This window comes from Amphiura filiformis, chromosome 15, assembly GCF_039555335.1.
Source record: "Amphiura filiformis chromosome 15, Afil_fr2py, whole genome shotgun sequence".
NCBI lineage: Eukaryota > Metazoa > Echinodermata > Ophiuroidea > Amphilepidida > Amphiuridae > Amphiura > Amphiura filiformis.
In genome coordinates this window covers 43,632,568-43,649,199 of record NC_092642.1, presented here as the reverse complement: position 1 = coordinate 43,649,199, position 16,632 = coordinate 43,632,568, and the positions used below count along the sequence as shown (strand labels likewise).

The window sequence follows — 16,632 nt, the reverse complement described above, 5'->3', positions numbered from 1 at the left end:
TTTTAAAGGTCAAGGTCAAAGGTCAAAATTTCAAACTTTGTCCGATCGGGCCCAAACTTGGTGGGTGGAATCCTTGATACAAGGTGAATATATGCCCGAAATAAAATTGAGGTCAACAGAGGTCAAAGGTCATTACGGAGGGGTCAAATTTCAAACTTTGTCCAATCGGGCTCAAATTTGGTGGGTGGAATCCTTGATACGAGGGAATATATGCCCAAAATAAAATTGAGGTCAACCGAGGTCAAAGGTCATTACGGAGGGTCAAATTTCAAACTTTGTCCGATCGGGCTCAAACTTGGTGGGTGGAATCCTTGATGCGAGGGGAATATATGCCCGAAATGAAATTGAGGTTAACCGAGGTCAAAGGTCATTATGGAGGGGTTAAATTTCAAACTTTGTCCGATCGGGCTCCAACTTGGTGGGTGGAATTCTTGCTACAAGGGGAATATATGCGCAAAATAACATTGAGGTCAACCGAGGTCAAAGGTCATTACGGAGGGGTTCAAATTTCAAACTTTGTCCGATCGGGCACAGACTTGGTGGGTGGAATCCTTGATACGAGGGCTTAAACGTGGTATAACGAATTCTCAATATGACAGGAACACGAAGATTTCACCACTCTCTGCGAGAACTTCAATGTCTTCCCAGCATTCATAGCTGAAAATAATTTCTAAATTTCTCAAATAAAATTAAGGGTCAAAGGACAAAGGGGATCAAGCCAAGGTAATATGGGGTCATTGGGGGTCCAACAGCATCACTATCTGATGCTGGTGGTGCTCTCACGTACAGCTTCAGTGCCCTCACAGCTGCAGGTACTCTAGTAGTTGAATCAGTCATGAAAAAAAGACTTGATGCAAGTCTACACAACACATAGCATGCAGATACCCCTTCCTTCTTGAGATTGATTTTACGTATGTCTTTGGGAGTTATTATTGAGTAAAACAAGTTTTCAGTAAGGTAATGGCAACCCAGCATGGCAAGAAGGTGAAAATTATCTTAAACTTTTATTCATGACTGCATGCATGCATTTTTAGTACTAAACATAATAGTATATGTATAACTTTAAAAAAATTAATACTTGGTGGACTCACATTCCCTCATGCAATAGTAATGACCCAATACTGAAATATATGTAAAAGTGAATGTTGATATTTATTGTCATACCAACTAACTAACACAGGGCTGGCTCAAAATAAAAAAATTGAAAGCAAGATCCTATGACCATTAATATCCCCTCACCAATCTTTCACATCCACTTTTAATTGACTCTTTTCATTTTTTTTCTGGAAATACAATACCAAAGATATCAAACTGCGTGTTTCTACTGAGGGCCAAATTCCGTGCCATGCTGTGCCGTGCCGGGTCATACCGGGTAACAAGCCCAGTGGAAACGATCTGGGTAATCGGTTGCCGTGTCATGCCGGGTCATGTGCTCGCCTTTCGTGATCCACCTCTTGAGGTGGATCATGCCGAATCAAAGCGTGTAATCCGCGCAGTAGAAACGAGCCGTGTGATCGGTTGCCGGGTCGAGGTCATGCGTGTTGCAAAAATAACGCGATTTATATTCTACTCGTACAGTCTGGTGTACAGTCTTGTACAGTCTAGGCCTATAATGTAGTAGGTTCCTTCTTTCTGATATTATACACTGGCCACATGTGTGACTCGCATGAACTTGGTAGAGTAAAATGGATATGACTTTACTTAGTCTAGGCCTACTTTATAGTTTAATAGGCCCTAATGAGTTGGTTATATTTTGGCTGTAAATTAATTATCATAATAGCCAATTACTAGTAGATCCACTCAGTGGTAAATTAATGCAATTTGGATTTTACGAAAACACTCAATTGTGATTGTAGGTCATATGCCATGAGCTGCCATGCGTAGATATTTAAATTTAGGATGATACAACCGTCAAATCTGTTTTCCGTACTTCCGGTTTACGGGGGAAAAAATGCTGTGCATCGTGCGAGACACAGCTTTCTGGTCTCAGTAGAAACAAGCTGGGTAACGGTGGCCGGATTATGATCGGTATTTTGTGCCCGGAAAATAGCGGGTCAAAAAGCCGTACGCTCAGTATAAACACGCTGAAAGAGTAAATTATTATGGACCCTTTTTCCACATTTATTTGGAAAAAAAAACGAGGTTTGACATTTTTTCTGATTTTATTCCAACTTCTTTTTGTCAATCCGTAGCCTCTCTGTAGTGTTGAAGAATACTCAGATTTGGAGATGGATTCATCATGTACTCCCAAGTCGCTATGCACTGATGGGGACACCATTCCACTGCTCATATCAGACCCCAGTGAGGAAAGCTTAGCCGCTGCTGCACAACAAAATCAAGGAGCTAATCATGTGCAAGTGTCGCCACCTGGTGCACAGTTAAAAGGGGGAATGACAGAGGGAGGTGTGCATAGCAATGGAACAGCACCAGATCTGTCAACTTCACCACCACCTGCTTCTGGAAGAGGAAACAACGATAGACCAAACCTATGCCATTCTCCTGGATCATTGGAAGATGCTACCAATTTGGGCAAAGGTGAAGATTTATTACATTCTGCTATAGCAGTTTAACCCTGCGTTATATCAATCTTTATTCAGGAAATGCAAAATACAAAATATAAGCAATGCAAGAATAGAAAGAGGAACAAAAACCCAGGACAAAATCTGGACAAGATGCCCAAATTAATGCAGGGCGACATATTATACATTATCAAAAATACACACAAATTTACACTTATTAATTTGTCTTAATTGGGTCCAATCTCTACCGTGGACAGTTTGCTATATCTAATACCTGCTATGATTTATTTTGACTGGGGACCCATCAAAGTTTGGAAGGAAAATGTGCCCCTTTGTGCCACCACTGACTAGGTGAGTCGATTGTTACATGGATTTCATTTCATGTGAGAGGATAAGTGTCAAACATATTTTGTGTAACATGGACTACCCCATCTCAACTTATGTTTTACAGTACGTAGCCAAATTTGGCACATAAATATGTGCATGAATTTGAGAAGTATAGGCCCATTGATAAATATTGGCAGTGTTTGATATCTGAGACAAGTTAAAAAAAGAGCTGGTTTCAAAATAGATCCTAGCTGATATGATTTAGAATTGTCTGTGTGTGTACAATGTACTGAAATTGCATTTCTGCAGCTTCCTTCACAGAAATTGATTTTCGTGATTTGGCCAACCAACTGGGGAAAGATTGGGAGCAACTAGCAACGCGGTTGGGTTTCACAAGTAAAGAAATTGAGTGCCTGTGTATAGATGAAAAGAACAGAGGAATTAATAATGTCATATTTAAAATGCTGACACAGTGGAAACAAAGACAACCCCAGACCACTGACTTTCGAAAGGTGTTGAAAAAAGAATTCAAGGCAATTGGACGAGAAGATGTTGCAGATAAAATTGGAAACTCACATAAACGAAAACGTTCTGATGGTGAAGATGACCAACTACCTCAGAAATCTCAGAGGAGTGGAGATGGTAATGGAATTGATCAAAATTGTCATCTAACGGAGCAGACCAGAACAGGTTTGTACGCTAATAATATCTTTTCTAACCAAAAAAGCTTTGTTCATGTAAACAAACATGGTGATGATTATTTGCCCAGTGAAGAAAAATAAAATTAGTTTCAAGTTTTCGAGTAAAAAAAAAAAAAATAGCTAGATTGCCTGGATTCATAAAAATGTTTTTAAAACCTTTATTCATCTTGTTCAAAATGTTTTAATAACATTCCTAACATTATTAAATAACATGTTGGGTTATAAAGGTCATGAAAACATTTTGTATGAAAAAGCACCACAACAACATTTTTAAAATATCAAAATGTTATTTAAAATATTTTTTTGTAAATGTTCAAAAATATTTAGTCAACACTTAAAGTAACATTATGTTCAAATGTTTGCAGCATCTTTAAAATTGATTTAAATGTTATTAAAATGTTTTATACTTTAAAATAATTCAACATTTAACAGTTTCTGGCAACTTTTTCTAACCTTTTGCGAATATGTTTAAGAAAAATTGTGTTTGCTGGGTTAAGGGTCTAAAACGGTTTGTGTATATCTTTAAAAATAAAAGGGGTGTCTTGGGGGAAGATGTTGAGATAATAATTATTGTTAGCATGGTTATAGTGATTATGACGATGATGGTGGGGATATTGTTGGTTATATAGTGATGATGATGAAGACGGTGATGATGATGTTAATGACAATGATGAAGATGATGATGACAGTAGTGATTTGGGTTGTCCATGGAGAGCCATAAAATATGTGAACACAACACAAAAAGAAACTCCTCACTTACATGACCCAATATTATGACAACGTACATGATTGACATGGTCATGTGCAGCATCTTGTTAGCTCCAATTTGATACCGCGTTTGCTACCAAAACCTCTAAATTAACAAAGATTGATACCAGTATAATTATGAAATATGGTGCATTTTTAAAGGTTGCAAATATCTTCTGGAATTCTAGGCATGACCAAGCTCAATTGCCTGCGACAAATTGCCCCTACACAGTGTCATCACCAGGTAAATAATTATTTTTGTACAAGTGGAAACTAGAAATATGCCCTGCAGCGAAGCATATATCTCTGTAATTACACCGCCAAGCGCAGTTAGCTCCACACAGCGTCATCATCCCTATATCTTTGTGTCAAAAATGGCCGTGTTAGTACGGCGCCAATCCTCTCGTTTTTCATCAGCTACGCATAGCGATTTTGTTCGAGATACATGTAGGCCGAGCGACTCAGGCTAAGCATACCATTTACACGATATGAAATACCACAGAGTTTCTATTCTACATGCTTTTACGATTTGCGCATTCTCAGTACCCATGGAAGAAAGGCCCAACGCCATGGAGTTGGGCCCTTCTTCCACAAATATTGGGTTAAAGAGGAATTTTGTTCATCCATGAAATCTGCTTTTCACTACAATATTCAATTTGTTGTCAGGTAAAACCCAGGTTTTGTTTTCAATACACACACAGCGATTGCTGATTGCTGTGGATATATTTTACTGCATTTTATACATAACGATTTTTCATACATTAAAAATATGATATATTCAACTGTTTGAGAATTGAAATCAGACCCACATGCTGTATAGAATATTAAATCTCAAGTCTATAATACAATGTACATATCGAGACACTATGCAACTTTATCTGCGTCAATAATAGAATATTGAATTAAATAGAATTGAATACATCTCTACATTTTGAGTTTGTACTTCACCACTGAACGATCTAGCGATCGATTTCTAGCCAATCAGATAGGACTCCTTTTCTTGCGTTCGGTGAAATACCAATCGCCTGTTGCTCACCAACGGAGTATTAAGTGCAGGAAAAAAATATTTGTAATATAACCCATTGTGTTGACACTGTGCTCCATTTACCATAAAGTAGCTCACTTTCCACAATGCAACAAAAGGAGTTCCATCTCATTGGGCTATTCCAGATAAAACATGCACCCCCCCTATAGAGGGCAAATTGTTTTTTTCTAAAATGTCTGGAATTCCAAAGCATACTTGAGGAAAAAAACTGGATTTCCGGCCCTGTTTAGTGTATGTAAAATCTGGAAATCCATGGAGGGTATAGAGGGTTTTTAAAATTGTCAAAAAAAGTTGGAATTTTCAATTGACTTACCAAAAAAAATCTGGAATTCCATCGCCCTCTATAGAGGGTTTCTAAAAATACTCAAATAAAAAGTTGGAATTTTTTCAATTGACTAGCAAAAAGTCTGGAATTCCATGGAGGGGTATAGAGGGTTTTTAAAAATTATCAAAAAAAAGTTGGAATTTTCAATTGACTTAACAAAAAAATCTGAATTCCATCGCCTCTATAGAGGGTATCTAAAATTACACAAATAAGTTGGAATTTTTCAATTGACTACCAAAAAGTCTGGAATTCCATGTTAGGGTTTTTAGAGTTATGTTAGGCTTGTATAGGTGTTTATTGTTCTAAAGGTTTCATTATATTTGCTTTATCTGCATTTATTCCAAGTCATCTATGATGTTTTACATGTATAATATAGGCCCACCACCAAGGCGTGTGTTTGGCAGTAACGTCACGAGGTTTTCAAAGTCTGGTTCAGGGTCTCGATTCTCTGACTGTTTTAAAATTTAATAACTAATTCCCCAGTTTCCCGATTGGGTGCATTATTTCCCGAACTTTTTTGACAAAAAAGGGGAAGGGCACATCCCCCTGTCCCTTTAGCATGTCACTGGTGTTGGTATCCTAGGTAACCACTAAAATTAAGCATATCTTTTGTGAAGGGTTGCTGTTCTCCTTACGGGTTTCAATAACAATATGTGGTATGTAGGCCTACTAGTTTCTATATTAGGCCTAAAAAATGTTTGATTGGCGTAACATAATTTTAACATTCTTGTTAAATCGGGTCTTTAAGTCCATGAACTGAACCACACAAAGGGACGATACTCTGTCGGCAGCACACATTTGAACTATAAAAGGATTGTATTGTGAAATTCAGTTTCTTGCTTCAGCTCTTTCTAAAAATTCATCAGGGCAAAATTCTTTCTTTATGTCCTTAATTATTCTTTATTTATTCCTGTTCTTTCTTTCTTGAGGCCTAGATCTTTTTTCCCTACTTTACAACTCGAATATTGTTGTATTGTCAATGGATATACCGTAGAACGTTCGCCTAATGGCGCTTAATGGGCCCTTTGATATAACTGGTATTTTAGACACAAACTTAAAGTGCCCTCCTACAAAAATCCCACCAGCAAATAAGGGCATGCGCATACCCTTAATTCTTGTTGTGATTTTAGAGGAGGTCTCTTCGTACATGAAATTTACCCCAAGGCAAAGGAGCCCATGTGCGCCATTAGGCTTAACGCGTTACTGTACATAAGAATTCAAACTTTCTTACTTTGGTTTGAGCTGAGACTAAAATACCTAAAGCCTCAAATGTTGTTTTTATATTAAATACATACCTGTATTTGAATGAAATAGATATATTTATAATAGGCTACATGATAAATACATGAAGCCACAGCAAGTAGAACGAGTGCAACCTTGTCGCGCCTATGGTGCCTAATTGCTGCAGTACCTTGAACTACGTAGGTGCTCCTTTGTTAAAAGGGAATTCCCTGATTGGGGAGTGGACATTAAAGAGCTCATCTAAATTCGTTGGGGACTGTTACTTTTTAAAGTTTCAACGTCCGTATACATACGACATGTATGAATAAAATACGACATGAATAAAGTAATAATAAAGTGCACATCTTCCAAATCTAGGTATACATGTTGCATGGATCGAATGGTGCAATTAATAATACCTTGTCTGTGTCATGTGCTCATTTGTTCGATAAAACAAAACAAATAACCACTCGTATCATACTGATGTCTGAGTGAGGATTATTATTTGAAAGGAAAATAAGTTCACGACTGCACTTTCAGACCACAAATTGACCCCACTAACCCTAGTAAAAATCAAAATGCAAGTTTAAGAACTTGCAAGTTTTGGATTGGGAAACTTGCATGTTTTTACTGCACTTGACTCACAAATGCTAGTGTTTCGAACGCAATGCAACTTCTTTTCTAAAATTGGCAAGTTTCTTGAGTTTTCTTGAGTAAACACGACCAAGCTGAGTTGTCCACACTTGCGTTTTACTTGACTTTGTTTATGTAAATATATTCAAGGTTTTTATAATTGACACCTGTCTATTTCTTTCCTTGCCCTGTTACATGTATAGCTATTATTATAAGATGCATGAGCTCAAAATGTATATTTCTACATTTTGAGCTCAAAATATTTAATCAATGATAATAGGGATATCATATGTCCCCGCATATGTCTATACTATTGTGTGTGGGTTTCAATAACAATATGTGGTATGTAGGCCTACTAGTTTCTATATTAGGCCTAAAAAATGTTTGATTGGCGTAACATAATTTTAACATTCTTGTTAAATCGGGTCTTTAAGTCCATGAACTGAACCACACAAAGGGACGATACTCTGTCGGCAGCACACATTTGAACTATAAAAGGATTGTATTGTGAAACTCAGTTTCTTGCTTCAGCTCTTTCTAAAAATTCATTAGGGCAAAATTCTTTCTTTATGTCCTTAATTATTCTTTATTTATTCCTGTTCTTTCTTTCTTGAGGCCTAGATCTTTTTCCCTACTTTACAACTCGAATATTGTTGTATTGTCAATGGATATACCGTCAGAGAACGTTCGCCTAATGGCGCTTATGGGCCCCTTTGATATAACTGGTATTTTAGACACAAACTTAAAGTGCCCTCCTACAAAAATCCCACCAGCAAATAAGGGCATGCGCATACCCATAATTCTTGTTGTGATTTTAGAGGAGGTAGCTCTCTCTTCGTACATGAAATTTACCCCAAGGAAAAGGAGCCCATGTGCGCCATTAGGCGAACGTTTACGGTACATAAGAATTCAAACTTTCTTACTTTGGTTTGAGCCGAGACTAAAATACCTAAAGCCTCAAATGTTGTTTTTATATTAAATACATACCTGTATTTGAATGAAATAGATATATTTATAATAGGCTACATGATAAATACATGAAGCCACAGCAAGTAGAACGAGTGCGACCTTGTCGCGCCTATGGTGCCTAATTGCTGCAGTACCTTGAACTACGTGAGGTGCTCCTTTGTTAAAGGGAATTCCCTGATTGGGGAGTGGACATTAAAGAGCTCATCTAAATTCGTTGGGGACTGTTACTTTTTAAAGTTTCAACGTCCGTATACATACGACATGTATGAATAAAATACGACATGAATAAAGTAGTAGGCCCACAGCTAAAAACTACACTGACAGAAAAAACTTTAAAAAGAGGAGAACTTTTTTATTTTTATTTTTTTCTACAATGCAAAATTGATCATTAAGAGGAGGAAGCAAATTATATTGCCAATATGTTAACTTTAATTTTCCACTTTTATGCAAGAAATAAAAGAAGAAGATAAAAAATCCCTTTAAAAGGGGAAGCCAGCTTCAATGCAGAAGAGGTCTTGTAATTAGTTTGGGTGGAAGGCATTTTAGGATCACTCTTTTTATGATCCATCATGTTCCATGACAGCCCACCAATAATGGGATTATTTTGAAAATTTAAAACGCTTGAAATTTCACAAACAAATAGGCCTATATGTTAATAAATAATATAAATACAAGCTAAAACCATGGGGTTCGATAATGACCGAGTATTTGGAAAATGCCATACGGTGAGGCGGTTTCACAAGCTGCCGGCTCTATCATGCCATTCGCCGCCTGCACCAAACCATAAATGTCCGGCATCAATGATAAGAACATGCACACAGAAAAACCAAACATTAACTCCTATAACTTCCTGTCAACTCTTTAATTAATTACTCCAAATTGTTCTGTCTTTTTGTCTTTTCTGCCTTTTAGGCTACCCTTAGCTCATTATTAATATAAAGAAATACACTGCAGTTTTTAGTTAATTGGCTAAAAACTGCCATCTTACTTGCCTTATACATGCACATTAGTTTTATATCAATTTATATATTAATTCGCAATTTATACATAGCACATTATAAAATGTACAAAGACTGATATTGTTCAATAGGCCTACATGTATATGAATTGTACCCATATCAAAAATAGGCCCTGAAATTACATCGAATTTTTCCTGTTGAAAAGACAAAACTGATGTTTAAGATATCAATTATTTCAAAATGACATTTTAAGTCATTTTTATCATGTGTTCCAATATCTGTGTTTTCGCCAGCCCATAGGGCTGGTATCTAATTCTGAGATGGGATTTGTGTACACTAAAGATTAGCTAAGATTATAGCCTTCTTCTATTGGTATGAATTATTTTTTTTACTTCTTGTGGTGGAAATGTTTTTGATGTCTGCTAATTCGATTTGCAAGGAAAAGAAATTATGTTTTGCCGTTTCAACGAACGAAAATGATTGAGTATTGCCAAAGTTATGTTTGAATTAATTATGACTTAAAAAGTTATCATAGGTTAGGCCTACACATATAAACATAAACTTGTTCAACAATCAGCATATCAAAAAAATGACATGGTCAACAATTAGTAATTAGCGGGGAATGATCACTGGAACAAGGTCATATCAGTGGACTACTGAGCATAGCATGATGTTTGGTTGCCTGTGAGTGCATAATTGATGTTGATAACAGATCTAATAATGTTGTAGAATCAAAATCTTCATTATATGGACCACATTGAAGTCAAAGTAATTATCTATCCTATCCTGTATCGTTTTATGGATAAAATTGACTCAAAATGTTATTGATGATATTATTGCTATCTTTAACATTAGTTTTGTCTTTTCAACGGGAAAAATCCGAAGGAAAATAAAGTTTTTAGGGGTTAGCTATAATATTGAACAATATATCCCATATTTTGGCATGCACTTATAGAAAATAAATAAATTATTGTCTTTATAAATTATAAATACTGTAAAATGACACATAACTAAAGTGAGGCCACTTTCTATCTTTTTATTTGATTCATAAAATTACATTCAACAAAATGATTGAAGACTGAGAAAACACACAATGCAGACTATTACAGAATGGAGTAGGTAAGATGCCATGTCCATAGCTTTGCAGGAGTTTCGGACTAACAATCAACACATTCAAAAAATACAGTTTAAAAGTGAAGATTGTAGTGAATGATCAGTCTTTTTATCATGTGCTTGCCACTATCTACTTTATAGTAAACTATACATTCTTAAATAATATAAAATCATTTTAAAATAAAATGTGCATGTAAGTTGAGTTTACATAGCGAATTAACTAACAACTGCAGTGTATTTCTTGATTTTAATAATAAGCATGGGTAAAAAAGCAGTAAAGACAAAAATACAGACAAATTTGGAGTAATGAATTAAAGAGTTGACAGGAGTTATAGGAGTTAAAGCTTTTTGCTGTTTCAGTGTGCATGTTCTCACCATTGATGGTTTGGTGAACTGTCATGTAACGTAACGTGGATGTAAGCGTGATCCTAAAAAATGCCTTTCACGGTGACCCAAACTATTTACAAGACCTCTTCTGCATTGAGGCTGGCCTTCCCTTTTAAAGGGAATTTTTATTATCCATAAAACGATACAGGATATAGGATAGTTTTACTTTGACTTTTACGTGAAATTACGTCCATAAAGGTTCTCATGCTGTGCTGATCTCCAGGAGGTCTGCAAATGTAAATCTAAGAACGCCTGATAACAAGGATACTATCATTTTCTTTCGTTGATATGCTGTGGAAACTATTATAGGCCTGGCATATAACTTTTAATGTTATATTTCCTTCAAACCATAACTTTTGAAATTCTCACTCGTTTTCCTTTGTTGAAACGGCAAAACATACTTTCTTTTTCTTACAAATCGAATAACAGGTCTTACATTATATTTTCACCATAAAAAGTTCCGCTAAGTAATTCAAACCAATGCTAGTACCCCGTAATCTCTTTAGCAAACAAAGCGATCTCTGAATTAGATAGCAAGCTCTTTATAGCTGGCGAAAATCAGAATCCCTCAAAGGGGCAGGGACAATCAAGTGTTTGTTTGTTGTTGTTGTTTTGGCCAAATAATTATTTTATTGTTTTGATTACGTTCGATAAATTTGGTTTTACGATAGACCACTTATCTTTCCTATTTTGGAGATTGATGATAAAAGAATAATGTATGATTTTGGTAAAATTTTAATTTTGTTCTTCTTTTTTGTCAAAAATTACTATGATTACATAAATATTACTACTACTAGTAACACTTTATCTGTCAAGGGGTCTTCTGATCATTTTAACCTGAGACTAGTAAACCAATAGTCTCAGTTTTAACTAAGCGAAAATAATGTGGTAAAAAGTAAAAAAACGACTTAGCCGCTTAACTGTGGAGCTTTGGGGGATCCCAGTTTTATTATAAAAACTCTAAATTTTACTTTGGCATGGTATTTCAGATAGCATTGGGCAATTACAATCCCAATTACAAGTGCAAATTTGAGCAAAATATGCAGCAAATGATAGCTTTACTGTAATACCAGAAGATGGGAGAAATATCTCTTCTGCTGATCAAGCAGACCCCCCCCCCCATCCAAAACAGCCTGGAGTGACTGTATTATAATGCACAAATCAATTGTAGTCCCGGCCCCCAGGGCCTGGCAATCATGGGTCCGAGCAGGACTTGGCGGGATGTAACAGCTCAATGTGTCCCGCAGTGCGGGATGTAGTGGGGAGTGTACGGGGATGTAATGCCTCTCAAACAGGCGGGGTCTACCCGGAGTGTACCTGGGGACGTAATAGAAGAGTACTCACAACTGTGCGGGTCGTATGTGGGGAAACACTCTCGGGGACTTGAACATGGTGCCCGGGGCTAGGGGCGGGGACTTGGCCGGGGATGTACCCCGGGATGTACACAGAAATAGTGCCCCGCCCTGCGGGACTAAGCCGGGACTGTAACATGTTTGCAACCGTTTCCAAAATTACATCCCCGGGTAGGTCCCTGGCCGGGACTACAATTGATTTGTGCATAAACTCAAGTGTGTATAACTTTGTTTGCCAAGTCATGGAACCTTTAATGTGTTTGAAGAGCATAATTATCTTTATCCATGGTTAAACAAACAACCATGAACAAGATCTTGTTCTGTTACACGTTGTACTGCTCTGTGGTTAAAGTTGTGCAAATTACCAGTTTAGTTTGATTTTGTTTACTTACGTTTTTTTTTAATCTCCATGTGTTATTCAACCTTTTTATGTTCACTCAGCATGCAGGAGAATTTTAGATGCCCTATAAAGAACATTGTAGGCTTTTAAGCAAAACTTTAATGATAATTTTAATGAGTTAAAGTAAATAAAGCCTAGTAGAAACGAGATGCAAGGTATCTTAATATTTTAATGACATTATCAATCAAAGTTTATTTCCTCCATCCCCTACACAAAACCCAATGGCATATAAATATTTAAATTCCTCATCAAATTTATAAGGCCAAATAAAAAAAAATAAACATGTTTCACGTCCCCTCCCGCTTCCTTTTTTGAGGTTTCCTCAAATATATTTTTATTTTTGAAATTCAGTTATAACTTTTCAAAAATTATGTCTAGGAAGCTGGGATGCTTTCTATAGCCTTGTTAAGATACAAGAAACATTTTAGGAAGGTTTTGTGATCATTAGAAGGGGTGTAACTCTCAGAACAACAAATAAAAAAGGGCCTCCTCCTTTTTCCAGGCATTATTTATTGTATACGCTAAAACAGCTCTAAGTATGGGTATTTACACCAATTTTGTGCTAAAAAATAGAAAATAAAAAGCCCCCTCTTCCTCCTTTTTTTCGAAAACCCGGACGTGAAACATGTTTTATTTTTTACTTGGCCTAATATGCTAATTAATCAGGGTCGGTACAATTTGTGAAATTTTCGCAACGAATTCAGTAGGTAATTTTAATTTAAAAATATTAAATAGTAGGGTCACAAATTGTACCAACCCCTACGCCACTGCTAGTACATGTTTTGAAATATCTGAAATAGAAGATGTGAGTGACTTGTAGCATAGGCCTACATTACTACAATGCAACCCACAGGTATTACTATAGGACGACCATCAAAATTTCATATTATTTTCTGGATAGAACTCATCAACAGAAGTATGAAAATCGGACAAAAACTTTTCGAATTATGAATTTTCAAAGTGTCCCATTCTGACGGTCATTGGAACTGAATAAAATAACAAAGTCCAAAATTACCAATTTAGGAGCAAAATTAACACAAGTACATAGTTACCTTTTTATACATGCATTGTGAAAGTGTCAAATAAAAGGGGTTTCTTATGAAATGGCACTTTATAAGTCAATTATCAATTTTTTTTTCAAACAGAGGCACTGAAATCATGCTTTTAGAATTTGGCAAAAATCATGGCCGACAATCCGACATGGCACAAGATCAACAGTCCAGGTGATTTTTTTTTCACACCCAAGAGTTTAAATGTTTATGGGTTTAATATGCGTCAAATAGTCATGGGTCAGAATTCTGAAATTTTAAGGTCAAAATCACCAAAATCCATACAAGCTGAAACTTGATCAATAATTTATATTTAGTTCTATAAATATTATTTTGTGTATATGTTCCAGTCTCCATAATATTTTTCACAAGTACCAGCATATAAAATATCCCATAATTTATCATAATTCAAATACCAAGGGTGTAGAATTAAGCAACCTTGTCAGCAAAAATAACCAATTTCTCAAACCAGCAAATTATTGTGACTAAATTCAGTGAATTGATTATGTGCATTGTGCATAGTAAGCCTGTGTACATATGCAATCTTAGTGTTAATTAACTAAAATAATTTGGGACCTATATCAATTATCATTTATAGTGACATGACAAATATATAGAATTTTTAACCAGTTGAGTAGGCCTAGTCTTATTTGCATCACTTGAAAGTAAAAATCACTCATCATTCATCATTTATTATAAAAAAACCGATTAAAATAAATTAACACAATTGTACACTCTTAAAAATACTCAATCTTGAGTAAAATCTCTTTTGGATGGTAAAAAGCTAGGGCACAACCCTTCTAGCATGATCAATTTTACTCAATTTGATTGAGTAACACGTTAACTCCGGTATTGTGCAAAATTTTACAAAATCATTTCCCCTTTTGCTGTGATTTTTGGTTTACATTGTGCTATTTTGGCTTAAAATGTGATTTTTTATTTTAAAAACGTGATTTGGGTCAAGAACTTAGTTTTTGGTCTAAAATGTGATTTTTGGTCAATAATTTGATTTTGGTCAAGAATGTGATGTTTGGTATGGAAAGGGTTTTAAAAAAAAAGGTGATTTGTGGTCAAAATGTGATTTGTTTTTTCTTGTAGGCCTATGTATGTTTTGTTTTCCTTCTAAAATATAACTTGTTTTGAAATTGGGAAACAGATGAATGATGTGATATTTATTTATTTCATATACATTGCCCACCTAAAAAATCCGAACAAGCCTATTTTACATTAACATCAGAGAAGATGAGCTCATCTTCACATGTATTTTGATTGCAGTTTGTTCCATTCAAAGAATTAGCTAGTATGTTATCAACTCAGAGTCAGACAATCCATAGAGATGAATTCGTCTGACATTTGGTTTGTAATGGAACATTTTCCAAATGCAAAACATGTAAAAAAAACTCAATGTCCGGATTTTTTAGGCGAGGAACATCATTTAAATATAAATTATTTGTAATAATAATAATAATAATATGCACTTCTTGATTTATGCTTTTGGATTTTTAAATGTATATTTAGAGTCCCTCTTTCAAATTTTATATTTATGTGTAATCTCGCTATATCATATGCTGATACTTTGGTCAAAATTTACATGATCAGAAAAAAACTATTATTGTCAAAATTTCTGTTTTTGGTGTCATGTTATTTATTAATCTAAAAGTATTTTGGCGACAAAAAAGACTAAAAACCTACCCTATTATACGGGCGGACCTTTCAACTTCAAGTAGGGTTGGGTGGTTTTTTTTCCAGAGAGAGGCTACACTAAAATATCACTGGTGAATTTTTCACAAACATATTTTCTATGATTTAAGCAAAATAAACGTGTTTTTTTAATTCTCAAAAACACAAATTCCGGGTCGGTTGGGCCCATAGAGAAGGGTTTTTTCGTAGCCTTTGATACTATTAGTTATTTTTTTAATTTATTAATTTTGCAACATTTTATCAAATTTAACTAAATATTTAATAACAAAAACTGATGCTAAACTTAAAATTTGTATCCATCATTGAAAATCAATCAATCCCTGAAATTAAACCTGTTATTAAAACCCCAAGCAACGATGGGTTGATTTGTCTTTAATACACAGAATAATATTTTCACTCAGCTACGGTAGCACCCAAATCTGCTATCCTAAAATATTCTAAAAGCACAGAGTAAATTTGTAAACAGATAACACAGGGCTACATTTTGTACTGCATGGATGGAAGCGAGGTTTATGACCAATCCGTGTGTGTGTGCACTATCTGTGTGTGCAATGTACCATGAACAAACAATTACGTAATAGTATTGACTTTTGTTGAACCTCATCACTCCAACCAGAAAGTTTCTCTGCTCCTGGTAATTACTGTTTATAAGTGGTAAATTTCGCGTACAGTTATTTTCGCGATTTGGAATTACAGAGACATTTTTGCAATTGTTATTTTTGCGATGCTATGTCTTGTCCTATACTTGCAATACATTATTATATATATTCGCGAGGTGTTAATTTCGTGGATGGAACTCCATTTGCGAAATCAGCGAAAATAAAACCCTCGCCAAGCGCGCTTGCTTTCTGTGAACTTGTTTTCATTAAGGTAGTGCACTTGCTTTAAGCTGTTTAAACTTTCATTGAGTAAAGAAACAGCTTATTTTCAGGGCAACCGTTTTTTGGGCGGGGGGGGGGGGGGTGACTTCATTTGAAATCTACACCCCCTGTGTGAGAGACTAAAGTAATGTATTCCATACAGGGTGTATGTCTTTCAACTGGAATAGCCTGAAATGTGAATTATCATATCATGACCTGGTATATGGCCGGATTTATCTTTAGATGGTCCTGTGGGCAAGGCAACATGATTGTCACTCGAATGGCTTCAGTGGCGTAGCCAGTACTTTTTCAGTGGGGGGGGGC

At 35.6% G+C, this 16,632-nt stretch overlaps 1 protein-coding gene across 1 annotated transcript in view; it reads left to right on the top strand.

The window, feature by feature from the left end:
* The window catches only part of LOC140171691 (sacsin-like), a 68,974-nt gene that overhangs the window by 16,755 nt on the left and 35,587 nt on the right, over positions 1-16,632 (top strand). The window contains exons 3-4 of the mRNA XM_072194985.1: positions 2,193-2,535; positions 3,156-3,536. Coding sequence (XP_072051086.1) covers positions 2,193-2,535; positions 3,156-3,536 — 724 coding nt within the window. The remainder of the gene's footprint in view (positions 1-2,192; positions 2,536-3,155; positions 3,537-16,632) is intronic.